The 23,885-nt window shown below is 43.6% G+C and overlaps 1 protein-coding gene across 2 annotated transcripts; it reads left to right on the top strand.

Moving 5' to 3' along the window:
- The first annotated feature begins 29 nt into the window (after window positions 1-29).
- On the top strand, window positions 30-23,037 carry LOC102953578 (claudin-10). 2 transcript variants are annotated; one of them, XM_007098389.3, is made up of 5 exons: window positions 30-319; window positions 7,073-7,234; window positions 7,323-7,404; window positions 21,985-22,092; window positions 22,701-23,037. In XM_007098389.3, exons 1-5 carry the CDS (start codon window positions 100-102, stop codon window positions 22,822-22,824), a joined length of 696 nt encoding a protein of 231 aa, XP_007098451.2. In that variant the 5' UTR covers window positions 30-99; the 3' UTR covers window positions 22,825-23,037. The 2 variants fall into 2 exon arrangements, with proteins under 2 accessions (XP_007098451.2, XP_015400338.2); XM_015544852.2 differs by lacking the exon at window positions 21,985-22,092.
- Window positions 23,038-23,885: the final 848 nt, after the last annotated feature.

Consider the following 23,885-nt stretch of genomic DNA (forward strand, 5'->3'; position numbering starts at 1 on the left):
GGGCGGGCCGGGGGGCGGGGCCGCGGGGCCGAACGCGCGGGGGTCGCGGCGCCCAGTGGGAGCGCCAGCGCGAGCGCTAGCGCGGCTGCAGCGGGCAGCATGGCGAGCACGGCCTCGGAGATCATCGCCTTTATGGTTTCCATATCGGGCTGGGTGCTGGTGTCCTCCACGCTGCCCACCGACTACTGGAAGGTGTCCACCATCGACGGCACGGTCATCACCACCGCCACCTATTGGGCCAACCTGTGGAAGACGTGCGTGACCGACTCCACGGGCGTCTCCAACTGCAAGGACTTCCCCTCTATGCTGGCGCTGGACGGTCTGCATCCCCTCGGGCCCCCGTCCCCTGCCCTCGCTCCTGTCCGGCCAGGCAGCCTGGCGCCCTCTTGGCCCGGGCCGGACCCCTCCGTGGTCGAGCCTCGCCTTCCCCCCGCCCCCCCCAGAGCCTGAGGGAGCCGCGGAGAGCCCCCGTGCCCGTCGGTGCCGTACTGGGACGCGTGTCCCGCGGGGCGCCTGTCCGAGCCGGCGCCCTGGGACTGGGGTGGGGTGGGCGACTCAGGCGTTGGGGGGTTGAGGGAAGCACCTTTTCAGTCCTGAGAGTCGAGGACACGGTTGTGGGACCCCCATCTCTCGGGGACTGTTAGGATACGGAGTGACGCTTGGCTCCTTCACCCAGCACTCCCCGAAAGAGCTGGATCCTGATTAAAATGGTATCGACTTGTCAAAGCTAATTCTGCTTGTCCTGAGCTCCCATTAACCGTTTTGTTAGTTCTTTTAAAAGTAGGCAAGAGAAAAAGTAACATGTTGCAGGGAGTGTCACTCCAAGCCCCCTCCCCCTAGAAAAAACAACCCCACGCTTCAACAAACGTGTCTGCCTGGGCTTTAATGCTTCCTCCAAGTTTTAGGAAAATAAATAACCCTTGTCTGTGCCGCAGTGGGTAGAGAATCCTGGCTAGCAGGAATCTTGTGCCAGAGACTGCCAAGTTCTGTGTCCATGCGTCCCGCATCAGCTCTCCAGGTCACTCACCTGCTGTTCTTTTGTAGGTTGTTTTCTACATTGTTCTTGCTAGTTGGGCTCTATACTGTATTGAATTAGAGCAACAAGCGGATGTTCTAGAAAACTGGCTCTGTTTTAGTTTCAAGAGACACGGTAGATGTCAACGCAGGTGCAATGATTGCTCAAGTTCTAGGCTGGTTTCTTCCAGGATTTTATAGCACAGGACTAGATAGAGCCCAGCAGAAAGTTAAGGTAGTCATTTGCATTATCTCTAGATTTGAGGTGTTTCTTTTTTTTTTTTTTTTTAACTTAAAAAAAATTATTCCACTGCAGGTTTTTATTTGCATAGCTGATTCAATAAAAGACAAGAATTAATTCCCCTAAGATGGTGCTTGCCACGGAAAGCAAACTGTTGTTGCTCAGCGTGGTGGTATTTGATGGAACCCCCCATATCCCAGGAATATGTGCCTGATTTTGAATGGATGACACTCAGGTCTTCGTCCTCTTGTGTAAAATAAGTATCTGGGTCACTGTTGATCCCCTAGAATTACTGTTGAGTTTCCTGTGCTCTGTAGAGCACACATTCAGGTAGATGCTTTGAACAGGCAGGCTCTTGTTTCTGTGGTTTACGTTGAGAATTTGGGATTGATGATTACGGTCCAAAGTGCCCTCTTACTGTAACTGCTGTACTGTAAGGTAACCGTATTGTTACCTGAGCTAGCTCACCAGATATGCCTGCTTCCTTCTGTAGGACAGTTGGGGGAGGAGAGAGGGGAGTGAGAAGTAAATGCTCCATGAAGAGCGTAGGGTGCAGAATAGAGAAGTTTTCACATTGTGTCTCTGATGTGGGAGTGGAGTTGGCATGGGGACTTGGGGGCAGGTGGGGTTGTGAGGAGGAAGGAGGGCAGAGCCCTCGGTTATGAGGCTGTGGAGGGAGAAGAGAAAGGAGTGACATTTATACACAACCCTGGTTGCAAAATGGCCTTTCGTGGGTGCTCATGTGTCTAGAAAATGACTTAAAAAAAACCCCAAAACACAAATGTCTTCATACTCCCCCTTGTTGTACAATGTTCTAAAATTAATTAATGTATTTGTCCAAGGCAGTACATAGAGGAGTAACTCTAACAAGTGCATGGTATTCATACATCTGGACAGGCTGCTCGGGGACTGTATTTAGCCGCTTTCTCACTGTTGGGGAATGGACACTTTCCAGCTTTTCACTGTTGTCAGTGCTATACTGAAAATCTTCATATTCGTCTCTCTGTGCACGTGTATATTTCTGTGAAGTAGATACTGAGAAATGGTACCTGTCAGATTATTCATTTTAATGTTCGGTTTATACCTCCAAATTACATTCCACCACCAATGAGCGAGAATGCCTATTTGTCCACATTCTCACCACAGAGTTTTTCATCCAGTATTGTGGGTGACATATTATCATGCTATCATTTTTATTGGTGTTTCCCTGGTTTTTACCAATGATTTTTACCATCTTATCCTGTATTTATTGACCTTTTTTTCTCTTTCATGCATTGCCTGTTCATATCTTATGCCCAGTCTGTTTTTTCCCCTTGATGTAAATGATTTGTTTTTTAAAATTCTGGGTGTCAATCCTCCTTGATTTTTTATTTATGTTGCAGTCTTGGCCCATTGCTTGTCTTTTAAACTTACGATGTCTTTTCTTACACAAAACTTTGAAATGTGTACTGTGATCAGATTTATCAGTTTCTTCCTGCCGCCTCTGCTTTCTGTGGCTTAAGAAGGCATTGCCTATCCGAAAGTGATAAATCTTACTCTTCTGTGTCTCCCAGAATAACATATTGAGGGATTTAATCACACCGCTACGTTTTCACCTAGAGAGTTGATTTCTCCTCCTACAAGGTGACCTTTCCAGAGCAGGCCTCTCGGCTTGTAAGCTGTCTGCTGCGTCCCTGGAGCAGCCACATCTGCTGGGTGCTGGTTCTGAGGCAGGTCCCGCCGACATCACACTGCACATTGGACTTCCTGATGCTGCTCTGAAGTGGCAAGAGAAGGCTACATTACTGTAGGCTGTGGTGACCACAGGCCTGAGCAAGCCAATCCTCCCCTTAAGCCAGGAAGAAGCTCTAAGTTCAAAAGAGAATGCAGAAAGGAGGGAGAAGGCCCACGGCTCTCTCTCATCTAGCCTCAGGTGGGAGAAGGAGCCTCTTGGGCGCAGATGATGGAGACATTATTCTGAATTTTCTGTACGAGGTCAAAGCTCTGATTCCTCATCCTCAGGGGGGTATCATTGCAACCCCAGTTTTCCCTACAAGGAAAATGAGGCCGAGAAAAGCTAAATGTGTAGATTTGATTTTATGTCAAGATCCCAACTCCAAGTTCTGCTTAGAATTAATCTTAGTATGATGGAAGGGAAGCTTTGATGAGATTCTTACAAATCACCAGGCACTCTGTTCATATTATTCATCCTGTGAAGTAAGTGGTCTCATCCCTGTTTTACAGATGAGAAAACTGAGCCTCAGAGAGATAAGGTAATGTAATCAAGGACACACAGCAGGTAAATAGAAGAACCAGAGCTGAGATTCATAGTTCGTGCCTTCCTCCGATCCCACCCTTCTTTCAGAGGATTTGCAAAAAGTACACAAAGCTACTAGCGTAGGAAAAGGCCATTCTTTTCTCTCCCTTCTATCCAGCAACAGGCACATGTGCTACTAGGGAATTGTCTCCACCAAGTGGATATTTTCATTTTTGCTAGTTTGAAATGGAAAATGAGGTACACATCATTTGGAAAATGCTTAATTTTTAAGGGACGCCTTGAAGGTTTCCTCCAACAGAATTCGTTATTGTAAAGTCACTGTATTTTACTAATTGGAACTTTCACGGTTGAACGAGCTAGTGATTTCTGTTTATCGCCAGCTCATATTCCTTTCAAAGCACCACTTGAACTTCAGCTGAGAATCATTTTCAGCCAGGTTGTTTTTAGTATATGCCATCTATTTTTGTTCGTGGAAATGTTTGCCGTTTCTTCCAAGAGAGTTAACTATAAATTATACTTCAGAGAACTTCTGAGTAAATATGTTCATGCCTCAGCACTTTAATGTGTTAATTAGCTATTAAAGGTGTCAGTAAATTCAACCTGTCAAAAATAATGGCCTCCTTGACTAGGTTTTTACTACCACTCCACTTGCTGGTGTTACTTAGAAGTTTTGCCCTCCGGAACTGTTAAAAGCAAGGTTGTAGAGGTCTGCCTTGCAAAAGATAAACTCTGAGTTTGTTGGAAGTCACCTAAGGCCTGAGTCTGTGGATGTTTTAAGGACTGGTGGCCCCTAATTTACACAACCAGGCTTACCAACACCTGGATTCCGTTTAGAGCTGGCAGTGGAGGGGGTGCGGTTTATCCCCAGGAAACCCAGTGTCTGCTCTTTGTTCCCTGTTTCAGAAAATCTAACCAATGATTGTGCATGCAGTAAGTTAGCATAGTTAGCCATGTTAGCGTAGTTAGCAAGTTACTGCTACCGTTCCAGGCTGGAGAGAGGTGCCTTTCCCTCCAAGTCAGGATTCTGGTTGGCACGCGGGGAAGGACCCGACCACATCAGAAACAGTATTTCTCCTCTCATATTCATGCCAAGAGACCAGTCCTGCTGCAGGCACGGGGGCTGAGACAGGAGAACAGAGTGAGAACCTCAGAAAAAAAATACTATGAGTCATGGTTGAATAAAGTTTAAAGACTACTGTTATTTTCATATTAAGTCATATTAAGGATTGCATGCACCGGCCTGAGGTTCATACCACTGTTTTCATCTGGGAAAACACATTTGAGTTCTAAATGATCAGAGTGTAGGCCTTAACCATTTGCCAGGCTCCTGCATTTCCTGTTCATAAAGACTATACGATGACTCGAGTAAATGATAAACTTGGCTAATTTTTTAAAACATGTATCACAGAGGCTACGTCTACACACATGCTGTTTTGTGTAGTGACTGCAGTGAGAATCCGCTAACATACCTCAAAACCATAGATTACTATAAGTCTCAGGAGGAAATGAAACCACACTGTCCCAGTAGTGGTTGTCTTGGTAGATGGTCTTTAATCTTATAGGGAACCAGCAGCCTTCCCCTCTGTGCTTATGTCTGCTCCCTGGCTTCTGGCAAGGGGACTGAGAGTTGAAATTTTTAAAAAACCCGGGTCATCAGAGACCCAGATAGCCCTACGGTATGATTATTGCTACTGAAATTAGCCTCCATTATCTTGTTGGGCTAAAAATAAACTTGTTTTGCTGTTTTTGACAGCCTCACCTCCAGTGGAATTATTCCTGGAGGCTGTTCACACTATAAAATAGAAGTTCGTTGTCTTTGCAGTCTGCATTGGTGGAGGCCGAACTTTGTTGCAATTAAACAGAGTATCTTCTTTGTACTCTTTAAAATGGACCCTAGGAATAGTATTAACACTTTAAAATTTCATTCTTTCCCAAAGGAATGTGGGTTGGAGGCTCCCTGCCAGGATTATTTCTTGAATTTACAATTACTGTAGTCTTAGAATTATTATTTATTGTGGGTTTTACCTGAACACTAAGAATGAGTGACTTGCTGTCTTTATGAGGTGTTTTTTCAAATTAAAAAAATAATCCCACATGTGAACTTGATGTACATGCCTGTTCATTGGCTCCACGAACATCTGCTTATACCTAGGATCTGCCATTGCTACTCCAGATTGATACATGGCACTGTTTCCCGCTGAAAGGAAAATGACCTTCTGTGCTAAAAGTGTATTGGTTTAAATTCTATTGATTTAGAATTTGTTAGTGTCTGGACAAAAGCCACATTGAAGTTTACCCCACCCTGGCTGTGCAAATAAGAATGGGTGATTAAGAAAATCGGTGGTGGGGCACCTGGGCGGCTCAGTTGGTTAAGTGTCTGACTTCGACTCGGGTCATGATCTCATGGTTGGTGAGTTTGAGCCCCACGTTGGGCTCTGTGCTGACAGCTCAGAGCCTGGAGCCTGCTTTGGATTCTGTGTCTCCCTCTCTCTGCCCCTTCCCTGCTCTCTCTCTCTCTGTCTCTCAAAAATAAATAAACATTAAAAAAATTTTTTTTAATTAAAAAAAAAATGGGTGGTACCAAAAGATGATCAGACAATCCAATAGAACAAGGTTTTAGGGTGCTTAGAAAGCATCCACTTATATGCACCCAGTGAATTTCATAATTATGAAATATTCTTTTAGTAAACAACCACTGCTTTTTGAAACCTAGTTTTATTCCATGTGCCCTGAAAGTAATAATGTCATTAAAATACTTCTTGATTTAAACTCATCATTGGTTCCTGATGATATTCTAGTTGGTCTCATTTGTAAGCTTTCACTGATATCAGAAACATCTTGCTGCCCAATTATAAATTTTATAATGTCAAAACCATTAAAGCATCTATTTAAAAGGTCGAATGTGGGACGCCTGAGTGGCTCAGTCAGTTAAGCGTCTGACTTTGACTCAGGTCACGATCTCATGGTTCATGAGTTACAGCCCTGTGTTTGGGGCTCTGTGCGGACAGCTCAGAGCCTGGAGCTTACTTTGGATTCTGAGTCTCCCTCTTCTCTGCCCCTCCCCTGCTCGCTCGCTCTCTCTCTCTCAAAAATAAATAAACATTAGTAAAAAATGAATAAAAGGTCCAATGTACAAAGGAGGAGGAGGGTTGAGATGGTGGTGGATGGTATTTCTTACAGAGAGGGGTAGCGTCGCATGGATTTTATAGTCAGAAGCGGATGGAATCCATTTCAGCCTCTTACTAATTCATCTCTGACATAGCCTATATAACCTTTGGTGCCTCAGTGTCCTCCTCCGTGAACGTGGGAATAATAACACTCAAGGAATCTATCCTGAGGATTATGCATAGGGCAATCCTAAAAGTGGGTGACATAGAACAGGCACTCCATATAGATTAACTTGCTTTCCCTTCTGGCTTCTGTTACTATGTGTTTTAACCACTATGGGTATTTTTTTTTGGAGAACGGAACCCTCATTCAGAAGGATGGTACAAAATGAGGAGGATGTCTCCCTGGAAAGCCACGTGTTTTATGCTAACACAGATGACCTCTAATTGCAGGTTATATCCAGGCATGTAGAGGACTTATGATTGCCGCTGTCAGTCTGGGCTTTTTTGGTTCCATATTTGCCCTGTTTGGAATGAAGTGTACCAAAGTCGGAGGCTCAGATAAAGCTAAAGCTAAAATTGCTTGTTTGGCTGGAATTGTATTCATACTGTCAGGTAAATAGTAACTTTCTCCCAAACAAGGCACTTCACGATGTTATTGAAATGACACTAACCGTGGTACTTTCCTTCTGATACTTTGCAGGGTTGTGCTCAATGACCGGTTGTTCCCTCTACGCAAACAAAATCACAACGGAATTCTTTGATCCTCTCTATGTTGAGCAGAAGTAAGTCCTCTTCTTGGTCTGTATGTTTCTAGCTTCTAGGAAATGTATGCGAGTGACTCTTCTAAATTAAGATACATAAATTCCTTACATGGCTCGTCAAAGTGAGACACTGATAAATACTATTTGATGACATCATTTCAAGAGTAAACATTTCATGTGCTACGTTGGCAAAAGATGCATTTAATTACTGCATTGGTGTCACATAGTGTCTTGTCTAAAAAGCTCAAGGCGTAGCATTTGAAATTCTGGACTTCATCCACTGTACGTCATTAAATTGGGGTGAAGTAGAGGACAAGTGGAAGAGAGACGTAAGGTGGGGAGGAAAGGATGATGATGTGAGACAACAAAAAACTGACAGCTTGCTTCGATTGTTGTCCACCCAGATTGACATTTGCCGGGTGCTGGTGTCTGAGCCGGTTTCCATCATGGTTTCAAACACTGACATGGAACATGCTCCTGAAGATTAGCAATCTGTAAATGACATTTAAATGAAGTATCATCTTTTCATGTTTAAAAAATATTTATTCATCAATTTTGAGAGAGAGAGAGAGAGAGAGAGAGAACAAGTGGGGGAGGCAAAGAGAGGGAGGGAGAGAGAGTATCTCAAGCAGGCTCTTTGCTGACGCGGGGCTCGATCTCACAAACCAGGAGATCATGACCTGAGCTGAAATCAAGAGCCAGATGCTTAACTGACTGGGCCACCCAGGCGCCCCTCATGTTTTCATTTTTAATTAGCCTTTTAAATTAACTCCTTAACAAGCTCCACTTAATAAAGCTTTATAAAGAAACTACATTATGCAGGGTTTTTATTTTATTTATTTATTTAAATTTATTTATTTTATTTCTTTTTAACATTTATTTATTTCTGAGACAGAGAGAGACAGAGCGTGAACAGGGGAGGGTCAGAGAAAGAGGGAGACACAGAATCTGAAACAGGCTCCAGGCTCTGAGCTGTCAGCACAGAGCCCGACGCAGGGCTCGAACCCACGGACCGTGAGATCATGACCTGAGCCGAAGTCAGATGCTTAACCGACTGAGCCACCCAGGCACCCCTGCAGGGTTTTTAAAAAATGCCTTCGGAGTGGTACAGACACCACCCAGGTGTGACCGGTCTGGGTTGCAGGCAGTTGCTTTGGCATTTACAGATCAGTTTGTTGTTGATGGTTGTTTTTTTTAACTATGGGCAATTGCTTTTTATAGTTTCCCTAGGCTTATTTCTTTGCCTTGGGAAAACCCCAGGGATACCAAATTAGAAATAATGATATATGCAATATTTTGTCTTCCATGAAAATATACCCACATACCTCTGTAGAAAGCCACATCAGTATGTACGTGTATAGTTAACAACCAGTCTGGTGCTTCTCTTTCAGTCTTCAGATAAAATGTGACAGGATTTTAAAAAACAGTTGCTAAAATAGCTGGTCAGGTGTGCATTACTTTTTTCTGGTGGATTTAAGTTTCTTCAGGGAATTGGTTTTTTAGTTCTGTCTTTGGTGTCTTTTATTTATAAATAATAAATGCTTATATAATGAAAATAGCAGCTAACACATGTTGGGCCCCTCCCATGTACCAAGCAGAGCATTGCAAATATTATTCTGTTTTATTATTTTGTTTTATTCTTGGAACAGCCTTATAAAGTAGGTTCTCTTGGTACAACCTTTTTTTTTTTTTTTTTTCAAATGAGGAAAGAGGTCAATTAATGTGTGCAATGGAACCTAAACTCAACTAGGTACTGTCTGATTAGACTATGAGTCAGACCAGGAATGCTTGCTCTAAGACCCATGATTTATAATACTCCGTTTCATGATTTTTGGTGACAGTATGGTATATATATTTTTTGCATGTTTTCAAAAACTATTTTAACTTTTGTTAAATGGGAAACAAAAATGGGTGTTTGAGACACCAGTGTAATTTTTACTCACCTGCTTATGTTGGAAAAATGCGTTCTGATTTTTAAATTCTTAAGCCTCCAACTTTGGCTCAGGTCATCATCTCACTGTGAGTTCAAGCCCTGCATCGGAGCCTGGGGCTGCTTCACATTCTGTGTCTCTCTCTCTCTCTGCCCCTCCCCTGCTCACGCTGTCTCTCCCTCCCTCCCTCCCTCCCTCCCACTTTATCTCTCTCTCTCAAAAATAAATAAAAATTTTAAAAAAATTAAAAAAAAAAGAAACACGTTAATGATATTTAAAACGAACTAATAATTTTCATTAAATGATACATTTTTATTTCAGGCTTTGGTATCCTAAATCTACAACAAAACTGGTTTATTTTATTAAAGACATTGCTGCCTTTTCTGGATTATCTTTTCCACATTGCTGTCTTTATTTTCCTGACAATTATTAAGGATGTCTTTGGCAGAATCTTAAAAATCATTTTTATCATTCCTCAAAAGGTCAAGCAAGGCTAATTCATATATGCCCAGTAACTTGCGTCTGTCCTTTGTGTGACTTTTCTTCTGTGTTTGCTGTATGCTCAGTCGCCTAACTCAGTTTGGTGCCATTGGGATTTCTGATTTTCTTTCAGGTTTTGGTTAAACTCAGTTCAGTAAATATGGACTCGGAGGGGTTTTCCTCATCCCCCCCTCATGTCCTGTCGGCACTCACTCTCTTCTCAACTTCTGCCTGCTGTTTCCGTATTCTCATCCTGAAATCAGGCTAAGAATAGAACTTTCTCATAGACTTAATGTGGAAATTAAGAGAGTGTATATAGATGCTCAGAACTGATTAGAAAAGAGGAAATTGATTATTGTATTAGCTGTTAAGATTGATTTTTAATTGTAGCTTATCTTTATAGATATTTTTATTAGCCTTTTCTGAAGTGACTTAAAAATATAACACCTGGGTGCTCAGTCGGTTAAGTGTCCCACTTGATTTTTGTCTCAGGTCGTGATCTCATGTTTTGGGGTTCGGGCCCCACGACAGGCTCTGTGTCAATAGAGCCCAATGTGGTGCTTGATCTCATTACTGTGAGATCGTGACCCGAGCCAAAATCAAGAATTGGTTGCTTAATCGACTGAGCACCATCCTTTTATCAGGTGCCCCATCCTTTTATCAACATTTCTAGTAGAGGACAGAGAAATAAAAATTTGAAAGATTAATAAGTTAAAAATTGGCTACCTACACAAAATAAACTAATTTCATAGGTCTTAGAATTTTTAAAGTGAGATTTTGATATTTTTTTTTAATGTTTATTTTTGAGAGACAAAAAGAGACAGACTGTGAGCGGGGGAGGGGCAGAAAGAGAGGGTGACACAGAATCTGAAGCAGACTCCAGGCTCTGAGTGGGGCTTGAACTCAAAAACCACAAAATCATGACCTGAGCCGAAGTTGGACACTTAACCAACTAAGCCACCCAGGCGCCCCAAAGTGAGATTTTGATTTGGCATATTCTAGGGGCTAGTGTTGCCTCAGCTAGCATTTGCTAAAAATTCAGCCGTCGGTCTTTGACTTAGTTTGTGCATGAACTGAGGAATGCTTTGGAGAATCAGGGCTAAAGGCAGGACAGCCCTAGGTGGGTTGAGATTTGGAAGGTACTACAGCAGGAAGGTTCTGACTTTCTTTGGTGTTTTCATTCACTTGCGTGAGAGTAAATTCTTTGAGATTAGAAAGTGCCCCTTTCATTGCTGTCTTATTAGCCAAGCACAGTGCCTGGCAAGTGAGTCTTATCTGCAGAGGTAGTCCTTTCAGAGTTAGGGGAAAAGCTTCCTGTGGTGTCAGCCCACTGAGGAGAGAAGGAAGGACACTCACTCCTCTCTCCCATCCGTATCACACACTCCGCTTCCTAAAACTAGCTACCACCAAGTGACATCTCTCCCTGTCCACAGTCACATGTGTGCTTGGCCTTTAGGAAGGCAGTGAAGACAGCTGCTTGTGGTGTGCTCTACTTTAAATTTCTGGTGAGCAAATCCAGGCTATCCCATACCCGAGCCCTGAAATGCACTGGAAGACAGTCTGGGCTCAGAATCTAGTTTTTTTGATGTTTGTTTTGTTTTTCTTAAGGTTCTGTGCTATATTAGGGCACCTGGGTGGCTCAGTCATGAAGCATCTGACTTTGGCTCAGGTCACGATCTCACGGTTCATGAGTTCTAGTCCCATATCGGGTGAGCTCGAGCCCTACTTCGGGTAAAACATGAGCCCCGCTTTGGGTGACCCTGCTTCTCTCTCTCTCTCTCTCCCCTTTACTCACTTGTGCCCCCCCCCCCTCAAAAAAATAAAAAGATTCTGTGCTATATTAATTGAATCTTTTCTGTGGATTTCCAGGACATTCCTATGTAAGACCTACCTTGGTTGCCTAAGTTAGAAACACAGACTAAACTCATCAACAAAATTCCTGCTAGGTTCCTACTATGTGCAAGGAACTCAGTAGGCACTTTATTGGTGAGAAAAGATGAGTGGCTTCTAGTGCAGCTGGAGTAAAGATCAGAGGCTGTAGCACTAAAAACAGTATCACGCTCTATGCTCCTGGCTCTGTATTTCCGAAATCCTTCCTCTCCCTCCATATATCTGGGAAGTTCTTTCTCCCAGGCTATAGTCACAACACAAATGTAATTCTTTTTTTTTTTTTTTTAATGTTTATGTATTTTTGAGAGAGAGAGGGAGAGAGACAGAGTGCCAGAAGGGGAAGAGCAGAGAGAGAGGGAGACACAGAATCCGAAGCAGGCTCCAAGTTACCAGTGCAGAGCCCATGGCGGGACTCAAACTCATGAACCATGAGATCATGACCTGAGCCAAAGTCGGACACTTAACCGACTGAGCCACCCAGGTGCCCCCACAATTGCAGTTGTTTAAAGAGTTACATCTGACTGTGGTCGTTTCTGCCATGCCCCCCAACCCGGCCCCCGCCTTTTTTTTTTTTTTTTTTGGCGTTTGTTTTGCTTCTCTTGCGTTCATTCAAGTTGTGATTATGTTTCATGACTCCAGGATGGGCTGCTGCAAAGCCTTGAAAAAGATTTCCCAACTCTTCCCTTTGGCTGTTTCAAACCAACTTCCTCCTTTTTATTAAAATAAAACCTACCAAATCCAAAAAAGTCTACCATTCTCAAGTTTATGGTAGCAGGCATCCACTACCCTGTGACCCACCCTCCAGGGAGTTGAGATTTAATTCAGTTATTATTTCCACTACTGCTTTGTTGTCCAAATGACTTGACTTCCTAAAGGTCTTGATTTGTTTTCTTAAATAAACTGTTCCAAGTAAGAATTTATTGACACAAAGAAACTTCTTTTCAAATTCGTGCAATGTTGGAGCATTAAACCAAATGCCCTAATTGAAGAAATGGGACGTCATAATCTTAGATTTATTCTCTTTTAGTATATGAAATTTATCATTAGTATTTTGGCTCAGATATTCTCATATTCAGGTCTTATCCTTCAGGCTTTTTTATTTTCAGAGTGTTTAAAACCGTGGACTTATTTATCTCTAACACTCATTCTTGGCATATATTTAGTTTCTACTTTAGGATTTCAGCTTTACTTGGGAAAACCTGTTCACCTCTGTGGCTATTTAGTAGTTAGAAATAAACAGCTGTCTACTCTCTGATAAATGTTCTCATGCTTGCTGTCTGTCCAGTTAAATGAACAGTAGATCATTCAAGTAGATCATTCTAGAAGGTACCTTTCTAGATTACACATTTTCCTGGGTGAAGTTCAAAGGAATATCAATCTCACTACGTGACCTTGCCAGCATATTTGGCTTCTGACTTCTGTCATTATTATAATGTAATGAATTATGGATGTTCGTTTATTTAGGCTTACTCCACTCGTGAGTTATTTGGAGAATGAATTAATGTTGGTAAACAGCTCACAGATTCTTGGATAAGGGCTTCCTTGGAGGTACCATGTATTAAGAACAAAACAATTCAGCTGTTAAATATTAAGAAGCGTTACCCTGTGCCTTCGCTGTTCAGTGGTGGCTCAGATCACCATAATGGCTCGGATGCTTTTGTTAACACTAGCGTGACTTTAAAAATATGCTTGCAAATCAAGTGTTGGGCAACTGTGTTTTGTTTTTACTGGCCAGTACATGGAGTCACAATTCCTGCCAGTTTGCCATGCTTCCTGGTGACTCCACTCGGACCCCTAAGCCCCCTTTCCCTTTCCTTTTCACATGCTGGCTGACACCAGCCATCCTGCAGGACTTGTGTTCTGGGTGAGGTGCCCTCCCGTGTGCTCCTGTTCCACCACCTGGTGCTTCTGTCATAATGCTGCCGTGCAGTTAGCACTTACTTACTGGTTCCTGTCCCAAACCAGACCAGGAGCATCTGCGGGCAGAGACCACATCTTGCTGATTTTGGAGTCTTTTGTGCCTAGTGCCTGCTCCATGACATTTACAGCAAGGAGGCCGGTCAGCAGTGTTATAGGACTGTCTGTCTGCATCTCTCTTGGAGTAGGAAGACTGAGCATGTTTGTGGATGTCTGGGACCTACGGGCATGTCATGTGGACATGAGGGCAGGAGGCAGCATACACGCAGTGTCAAAGAGCGAGGCCCTGGGTCCAGCACCTCCTGGCTGCCTGGGAGGAAAGCCCGGCTCTGCTGCTTATTTGTTGTATAACCTTGAAGAAGGTCCGTGTCTTTTCTGTGTCCTGCGTCCCTCCTCTGTGCTATGGAGGGATATAAATATTCAGCTCTTTAGAAGCATGCATCACACGGTAGGCACTCAGTAAACGTTCACTGTTATTTTTAAGGATACTGGCCCTTAGCAGCGTGCATCAATGTCGCAGTTCATTACTTGAGGTCGTGTACTAAGGTGAGCCATAGAGTAATGAATATTGAAATGTTGGAAGCCCGGTAGAAGTGATAACTGTTGTTAAGACGCTTGGCTCTCAAATAGAAGGCAGGTTTGAAAGGGACCATTTAAAAGAAACCATTTAAAAGAAACAAGGCTTGAGTAATTTCTTCTTTTTTTCTAATCGCCTCAGTCGTAGCATTGAGTTGGAGACGTGCAACCCCCAGGAACTGTCAAATTCATAGACATTCTTGAGACCCTTCCCAAGAGAGCCATCCTGCATACATCTGTCCCTGGTTTGATTCTGAGACACTTTCGGGTAGCCCGTGGGGGATTCTGAATAGAATGCGGGATCTGCTTTTAAATGACTCAGGCTCTTTTGCTGCAAATTCATCCGTATGTTTTTTCTCTTAACACAAGCAGATGCGCACACTCACCTGCGCACGCACGGACTCTAAGCTCTGGCCATGCCCTCAGGGGTCGCAAGGCAGCTTCGACGTTCCAGGAATTTCCTGTCTTGAAGCACAGCCCCCTCTGCAGTGTCTGCTTGTTCAGACTTCACAGCGTGTGTGCGAACACGTTATCAGGCCTGCTGCCTGCTTTGAGTATAAGGACTCAGCACATCATTTTCACTTAAAACCAAAGAGGGCCCAGGAAACCCCCCAATTCTCCATATGACTGGAGATCGAGCTAAACAACAGATTTGTTTTGGAATTGGCCTATGTGATTTTGGGGGACAGGACATATTTCTTTTAAGTTGTAATTTACCTTAGCTAATATTATATTGTTACACTGTGAATTTTTTTTTTTTTAATTTCCGTGAATACTTGGCAGGAATTAGGGCTTCTGTAAAGATACTTCCTGTGCGTGCAGATGGTTGGAGGGGGGTGGCGGCAGATAGGCTAAGAGGCAGGTTTCAGAGTTACACCCCGGCTCAGCTCCTGTCCCTGCCCTCGCTCCTCTGGGATCTTAGGGGAGCTGCAGTTGTCTGTCTGGATAAGAGAGGTAATCCCTCCTGCTTCTCAGTGTGAAGAGGACGGAAGAAAATAACGTAGCTAGAGCACTTACCACATCAGCATGTTATTAATATATAACGTTTGTAGAATTTTGTTGATAAATCACAGCACATAGAAAAGAAACGCATGTATGTCTGTTTTAATCTAGCCACAGGAAAGCAATTTAGAACTGACACCAAAAAGATCAATCTTTATTTTGGGTTTCCTAAATGTGAGAATTCTGCGTGAAGTTTCCGTGTAGAAGTGGATGCTTATTATTTAAATTCTACGTTAGCCGCCATTTGGGAGGTACCTGTTAGTACTTTGTAAGTCTCCTGGAAGCATCGGGTGAGAAATCCTGTGGCATCTTGTGGGCAGTGGGAGAGAAACCATTAGCCGATGGGATTGTGTAAGGGAAAGCTAGACTGTGAGCAGGGTGGGGAGGTACACAGGCTGGGTGGGCATGTGGCAGCCCATCCTTGTAACTGGGCCCCCAGGAGAGGGTGGGGGGGGGCGGGGGGAGGAGTGTTTGTAGATAATACTTATTTAATATAAAATCTACTCATGTAGTTATCTAGACCTTGGATTATATAAGCCTATGAGCTGAAGAACGTTTATTTTAGGTAGTAATCTTTAAAACAATGGCATGCCAGTGGAATTCAATTTTAAAATGTTTATGTTGGTAATACGTGGTATGCTTTCTAAACTTTAAACTCGATAGAGATACATGATCGATCAATTGATCGATCGTTAGTTTTCAGTTAACTGGAATATTTATTTTGGCTGCTACCACTCTTGTTAAAATGAGGAGTAAGACAATGTGTTTGAAAAAACACTATCCCAGATGCCAAAGACCTGACTCCTAGCTCTGCGACTTACAGCAAGGTCACTTTGCTCCTCTGGGGGTCGTACAAGGAGATTTTTTTTCATTCGCTAAACACTTTTTGTTTTGTTTTTGGAGGCGCTGCATTTTCTGTTTTTTCCAGTCCAACATGCCCTGATTTTAATTACTACACTCACCTCTTTTTGTGCTGGGTGAAAAGACAGCCTGAGGGGAATTCAGAAAAAATTCCATACCCTGGAGCTTGTGAGCCACTGAGAAGGCAGTGAGCCACAGAGAGAGAAAACGCCCATCTCTCTGAAATGACAAATAAGAATATATTGCATTGATTGTATTTTCTCATATTGATAAAATCTTTTACTTAGCTAAGGTATACTACGTAAAGGGAAGAAAGAGTGATGGTTAAGAGCTTGAGTTTTGGAATCACAGTTATGGGTTTTAAATCCTGGTTTTACCATTTACTTAGCTGAGGTATGTGGCAAGTAATTTAATTTCCCTGAGCTTCAGCTTCCTCATTTGTAAAATGAGGTAGCAATACCTATCTCTCAGGATTGTAATGAAGATTGAATGTAATTATGCAAAAAAAAATTCTTAGCACACACACAAAAATCCTAGTACAGTGAGCTGACAGTAATGCTGGTTATAGTTGTAGACACTCACCTGAATGACGTCTGGGTGGATCTGGGAGAACAGGTAATGTTTACTTGACAAAAACATACTCTTCTGATGCTGTTGTTAAATTTCATTGTACTTTGCTAGTGTTACTTGCTTACTATCTGACTATTGTCACTAGACTCTGAGATCCTTGAGACCAGAGCTGTCCTTCTCTTGTACACCTCAAAACACGTGATGAGCACAATGCCTCCTGGCACATCATTTCTGTGGTGGTGACCTGGGTAGGCTACACGAGCTCCCCATAGATGGCAAATAAGTCATAATGGGTTTGGATGCAAGGAAGACAAAAAAATAGGAGGTGCAAATAAAAGGGGTTCTTCAGTCCATTCCCTCGGATTACCGTGAAGGTTATAGGGCTGAAATATGAGTTGAAGTATGAGATGATTAGAATGAAGGCCTCCAAGTGTGGTACTAGCCCTCTAGGGCCCCAGGCACAGCCAGGCGGGTGAGAATAATTTCACCCAATACTTCAGAGGGTGTTTTATTTATGTATGGTTGTATATATGTATGTATGTATGTATGTATGTCTATTTTTGAGAGAGAGAGAGAGAGAGAGAGAGAGCACAAGTGGGGGATAGGCAGAGAGAGAAGGAGACACAGAATCTGAAGCAGGCTCCAGGCTCTAAGTTGGCAGCACAGAGCCCAGTGCAAGGGCTTGACCCCACAAATCCTGAGATCATGACCTGAGCTGAAGTCGGACACTGAACTGACTGAGGCATCCAGGCGTCCCAGTTCAAAGGACATTTTAATGCCTTAGTTCTTTATGGTTCTTTTTTGGGGGAAATTTTAAGTGATTATATATAAGTAAAGTTTTCCCCTGCTTGCTAACTTACATTCAATTACATAAGTGAATTAAAGTCATATAGGCAGCTTTTTATTAGTCCTATCAACTGAGAGGATTATTTGAGATACTGTAGAAACAATATTTTGATCCATAAAATGGAGCTCTGTCCTCCCCCTGACAATCATGGATCTGTCTGGTGCTAAGCAGATTTAGAGCTTTTCAGAATAATGAAGAAATGTTGGCGATCGTAACAGTCCAATAAAGAGGGCACGCTCTGAGTGGGGAAGCTGGTGTGGGGCCAGGAGGATATTGTTAATGAAAGAAAGCCCTGCAACAGAGCATCTGAAATTTGGTAATCTTCGGAGGCATTGAAGTCAGCTTCTTAGTATTACCAAATAAACGGAGAAAGATTTTCCAGGCAGAGACTAAGCTTCCCAGTCAGTGTCAAAGGAAACATGCTCTGGAACAGATTTGAGTGGATATTATATTGCTCTCTCAATCCTGTGTTTCAATAATACCAGCCAGTTTTTGCCAGATCATGCACACTGATAGGTGCGAATTTGAGTCCTTGCTGAGTAAGTCTGCTATCCGTGTCTTTCCACAGAATGAAGAAGAAAAAGTCTCTGCAAGAGAAAGAACCAAGTCACAAAGCCAAATTGTTAGAAATTGCTGATGTAGATGTGGAGTCTCTTAAAGACTTCAGCTCTGAGTACTATTTGTCTCTGAGAGAACTCACAAGGAACTCAAATGGAAATGGTACTTTTCTTGGAATAGAGTCTGAATTTACTGACTTAAAGTTAAATAACATGAAAATATATTAAAAGTCAGGAATAAGCAAGCCAGTATTTTTAAAAATTTTTTAAAAATGTTTATTTTTGAGAGAGAGAGAATGAACAGGGGAGGGGCAGAGAGAGAGGGCAACACAGAATCCGAAGCAGGCCCCAGGCTCTTAGCTGTCAGCACAGAGCCTGATGTGGGGCTCAAACTCATGTATTGCAAGATCATGACCTGAGCCAAAGTCAGACACTTAACTGACTGAGCCACCCCGGTGCCCTGAACCTGTTTTTAATATAAGACAAACTCATGATTCTTGCAGAAGGTTCAGGATGGCTTAAATGAGTATAAAGACACAAGTCCCAACATTTTTCCTGCCTGAGTAATTTATCCTCTGATTTGTGACGACACTGTGTACATGTTTGCATGCTCCTTTGAGCGAATTCACAGTGCCAAGCTGTAGTTTATGATTTCTATGATTGTCACCCCTGATTGACCACTATTAATAATTAGAGACTTATTTTTATTTTTATTTTTTTCTTTTTTTTTTTTCCAACGTTTTTTTTTTTTAATTTATTTTTGGGACAGAGAGAGACAGAGCATGAACGGGGGAGGGGCAGAGAGAGAGGGAGACACAGAATCGGAAACAGGCTCCAGGCTCCGAGCCATCAGCCCAGAGCCTGACGCGGGGCTCGAACTCACGGACCGCGAGATCGTGACCTGGCTGAAGTCGGACGCTTAACCGACTGCGCCACCCAGGCGCCCCTAGAGACTTATTTTTAATCGACCATGGTATCCGGCCCTGGAATCTGATTTTAGAAAGCTCAATATTTTTTAAGAAAAACCTTAGACTGTTGCTTCCGGGGGTACGTACACTAAGAGTAATAACTAAGTCACGCTTTTATTAGGAGTGAAGACAGCCTGAACTCTAATGGGAGGCCCACGATAGAGAAAAAACAGAAAGTACCATTAGACCGTAATCCCACAGTGATGTCCTCCAAGTAGAAATGTTCAGTGTGCTCACTGTTAGCCGTCTGCAGCGAAAGTGTGACGGGGGGCATCTGAGAGCAGCTTGCTGTAGGACTCACGGATGTTTTGAAGAGGTCGGATGACCTATATCTAATGACCTGGCAGGCAGTCTGCTGGTTTTATGTGCATAATTGTGTTCAAACATCATAAAAGAAGAGCTGGTGGTGGAAATCCAGGATATCCTTTTTAGGTGGATTGCATGGTGTTTAATGTAGGCATCTTTTATAAAACCGTGAACTTTGCACTCTTGGTCCGGCCAGCTCTTTTTCATCAGTGCACTTCAGCCTTGAGTCCTTTCGGTCCAGTGTTTTTGTGCAGGCTGAAGGTGTTTTGTTGCACTTTACCCCAGTCTTCTGTTTCTGCCATCGCCACTAGTGGGAGCGGTTGGAGAAGATTCTTGTTTACGGGAGCATAATTAGTGCTCTAGTGCGGGATGATGTGCTGCCCCCTGTTGTTGTACTCGCTTCAGCTGTCACCTGGGTTTCCCAGAGAAGGCAACACGACAGAGAAAAGAAGGGACCACAGGGCAGCATGTGTTGTGTGCATCACTTCTTCCCAACTGTGAACACAGGCTGTGAAATTGCCTCTGTAGCCAGATCTGAAAATGAGCGAGTGGACGATACCTTCCTGATCTTCTGTTAGGGTCGCTTCCTGCTTCCCCAAGCTGGCAGTCAAGGTCACTCTTCCATTACCATTACTGTGACTCAGATCATGGGAGAGATCCTGTCCTGCCCGGCTGGGAGTTCAGTCAGTGATATGGCACGTAGAAACAGACGAGGCAAAACTCGGGACAGGCACAGGTGGTAGGTGCATGCCAGATGCTGTCAACAGCGTGGTGTGGCCTCGAGACCTGAGTCTGGCTCTGCACCTCCTCTGGGGGGCAGGCTGGGGAGGGAGCCCACCTCAGACCTGCCTTGTCCCTTCTCGCCCTCGCCCCCTGCTCTTCTGTCTCAGCTCTTCTGTGGATTCTGCATGACCAAAAGAGACCCCTCCCACTTGGGCTTCATTTTATCCTGAAAACCACCATTAGGCTGGGAATGGCATCCGTCAGTTTTTGCCTTGCAGTGGAAGTCTGTGGGCCAAAAAAGCTTGAGGATCACTTCTTTAATTAAGAAAAAAACCCTATTCTTCAGAAAAAGCATAGGCAAGCATGAGAACACACAGCCCCTAACGTTTTGGCATACTTTTCTCATTCCTTACTTGTTTTTCTGGGTGAGTGTTCCTCCCCTAAAAGGATTTCCTCTGGCCCTCCACAGTAAGTGATTTCCTTTCTTGTTCTCTGTAGCATTATTTGCCCCTTTGTGTGGGGACATCCCCTAGGCAGCAGCTGCCTTGTCTATCTTTGTATTTGCTCAAGGCATCAGCAGAGTACTGTGACCAGCCATATAGGAGGTGTTTATTGTTTATTAGCAATCTATCACTAAATGATGTTATTTTGTATTTGTCTCCCACTAGATTGTGGTGGTAAGCAAGATAGCACTTATCTAGCACGGACTTTTCACGGGCTCTGTAGAGGAGGAAAAATTTAACCTCTTTCCCCCTCTACTCTTCGAGGTTCTCAGCTGAGACCCTATAAATTAGACTGACAAAAGATGGTTTAACAGGAGAAAAACAGTTGGTCAACCTGAGCATCATGCATACACGTGGGAGCACCCAGTGATGACTAACTCAAAGGGCCAGTTAGAACTTGGGCTTATATGGCATCTTAACAAAAGAACAATACGCTCACAGGTGAAAAGACAAGGGACAGGGCTTCTGAGCTCCTGGGGCGGCAAATTGTGGGAAGGCAGATCTATGGAGGAAGTACTGGAAGGCAGGGCTAGTTAGTAAAGTGTTATGGAGAGCCTCCTGGTGCTGTTTGTGAGCTGATCAGAGTGTATTGTTGTCTCTGGTGATTAACTTCTGTCCTTCTTGGTAGGAGGGGTAGGTGGCACAGGGGACATCTTTACAAATTTATGTCCTGCTTTTAGGCAAATGGGGAAGGGCAGAGAGCTTTTCTTGTATCTTCTCAGTTGCCTTCCACTCAAGATAATCCCCATGCCCAAGTGGCCTCTTTGGGGATGGCACATTCTGCTGATCTTCAACACCTTGTACGTGATTTGCAAATAGATGTTTATGAAATGGAATTAAACTGAAAGCAAAGGCAACCTTCCATTTTCTAACCAGAGTCTACCTGAATAATTTACCCTGTGTGGGGTGCCTGGGGAGATCAGTCGGTGAAACGTCCGACTTTGGCTCAGGTCATGATCTCGCGGTTCGTGGGTTCGAGCCCCACATTGGGCTCACTGCTGTCAGCACAGGGTCCACTTCAGATCCTCTGTTTCCCTCTCTCTGCCCCTCCTCTGCTTGCACTGCCTCTCTCCCTCTCTCAAAAATAAATGAACATTAAAAAAAATAATAATAAATTACCCTGTGCAACAGAATAAATAGATGGAAAGCTCTGTGAGCCTTAGAGCCCAGAGGAAAGATACTGGTTGAGTCAGGAGGCCTGGGCTCTGCAGCTGGCTTTGCCTCTGCCTCGCCTGCAGGGATCACTTCCTCTTCCTTTCGGGAGATTGGGGAGATACAATCAAGTGATGGCCAGAAAAACACTTTGAATAGAGTTTAAGGCGTTATGCAGATACAAGTGTTCTTATTTCCTCTGCAAGCTGCAGCGGCAATTTCTGATGAGCATTAGTAAAGGTTGGCTTGTTAGGTCTTAAATACTGTTTACTCCCCAAAAGAAGTAAGCCGTAATGCATGTGTAATGCTTCCTCACAGGTATGAATTAGGAGCTGCTCTGTTTATTGGATGGGCGGGAGCCTCACTCTGCATAATTGGTGGTGTCATATTTTGCTTTTCAATATCTGACAACAACAAAACACCCAGGTATGAAAAAGAGATAAAAATGACCTGTTAAAGTTACTACACGTGCGGCAGGTTCTAGATCGCTCACACGATTCTTAGACACATCGAAAAACAAAACACAACAAAAAAGAAACTTCAAAAAACTAGAATTGGCAAAAGTGAGGAATATATAGTGAATATAATATTCAATATAATAAATATATTGAATGGAATAAATATATACTTCGTTAAAGTTAGTTTAAAAAACAGAGCTCATCATTCTTACATTCCAAAGCTATTCTGTAAGCAGAAAGACGGGTCTTATGACAGGGTGTGGTGTATTCTTCACCTTGACCTCATCATTTTCACATGGGCAGACATTACTGATGAAGGTCACTAGGGTCCCCCAGGGTCCAGGAAGAGGAGTTTTAAAAGAGAAACAACAAATGAACAAGCCATGAGTTTCCTCTGCTGAGATTCCCGTGGTCCCGCTAACTGGTCAGAAATGGCAGTGAAAGGTTTGGGGGTACAAGAGAGAGTGCTAACTAAAAGTAGTCAGGGAGGCTCTGAAACTTGGCTGGGACAGAAATGGGGGAAATGGTTTCTACCCTCCGTGTAAAAAAACGGGCTCTCGGTGTTTTGCCTTGCAGAATGGGATACGCATACAACGGGGCCACATCTGTCATGTCTTCTCGGACGAAATATCCTGGCGCAGGAGGAGATCTTAAAACCACAAACCCTTCAAAACAGTTTGATAAAAATGCTTATGTCTGAAAGGAAAACCGCCGCGAGCTGTCTTTACTATAAAAGTGAACTGTTCACAGATGATCCCCGCAAGGCCCTCCTGTAATTCACACTCAAACTATTTTTAAAACATGAATTTGGAGAATTTGCTGATTGTATGGATGTAAATGTTCTTACACAGTTATATACTAATCATTTTCTGTTGTGGCTTTCTATAAGAAAATAAACAGGTTATTTACAGGATTTGTATATATCTGATACATTTATAGAACGTGCATTTAGCACCGAAGGATCAAGGATTTGTAACGTATCCTTAATCATTCAGACGTTGCAGTCTTTGCCCCCATTCCTTCTTTTCCTTCATATATTAAACAGAAGGGGTATTAAGGAGTGGTATCTTGTGAACAGTGTGGGGGCAATCCGAGCCTGTTCCTCGAAAGATGCGTGGGTTGATGGACAGGTTACAGTCTGCGTAGCATTGACTTGTGGTTTCTTACGCCTGTCACTACTGCGATCTCTGTGAGCGCTCAAGGAAGGGCTCCTGCCCATTGCCTGGCATGTCCACCTTCAATAACTGCTTGGGTGTCTCTGTAGAAAGCAGGTTCTGGAGCGGAGCATCAGCACGAGCTGAGTGAGAGATGCTGATCATGCCTGACTTTGGAGCCCGCAGAGGAAGGTCCTGGAGCCTGGGTGGCACCTGCTTTTGCAACACAGATGTGCCAACTTAATTTAAATTTGGGGCTCACTTGGCAGAAGTCCACCCCCTTCCGTCAGGAGTGAAGATGTGGCAGACACGGAGCTTGGAGCCCAGGGAAAGCCTGCTCTTGTCACTTCCTAGCCGAATGGCCTCCGGCAAGTTACTTAATAATTCTTCTTTTGTCACATCTTTTTTTTTTTAAGTTTATTTTGAGAGACAGCGTGCACAAGTGGGGAAGAGGTAGAGAGAGAGCGGGAGAGAGAGAATCCCAGGCAGGCTCTGCGCTGTTAGCACAGAACCTGAGGCAGGGCTCAAACTCATGAACCGCGAGATCATGACTTCAGCTGAAGTCGTATGCTTAGCCAACTGAGCCACCCAGGCGCCCCTCCTTTTG

The sequence above is a fragment of the Panthera tigris genome, chromosome A1 (assembly GCF_018350195.1).
Source record: "Panthera tigris isolate Pti1 chromosome A1, P.tigris_Pti1_mat1.1, whole genome shotgun sequence".
NCBI classification, from domain to species: Eukaryota; Metazoa; Chordata; class Mammalia; order Carnivora; family Felidae; genus Panthera; species Panthera tigris.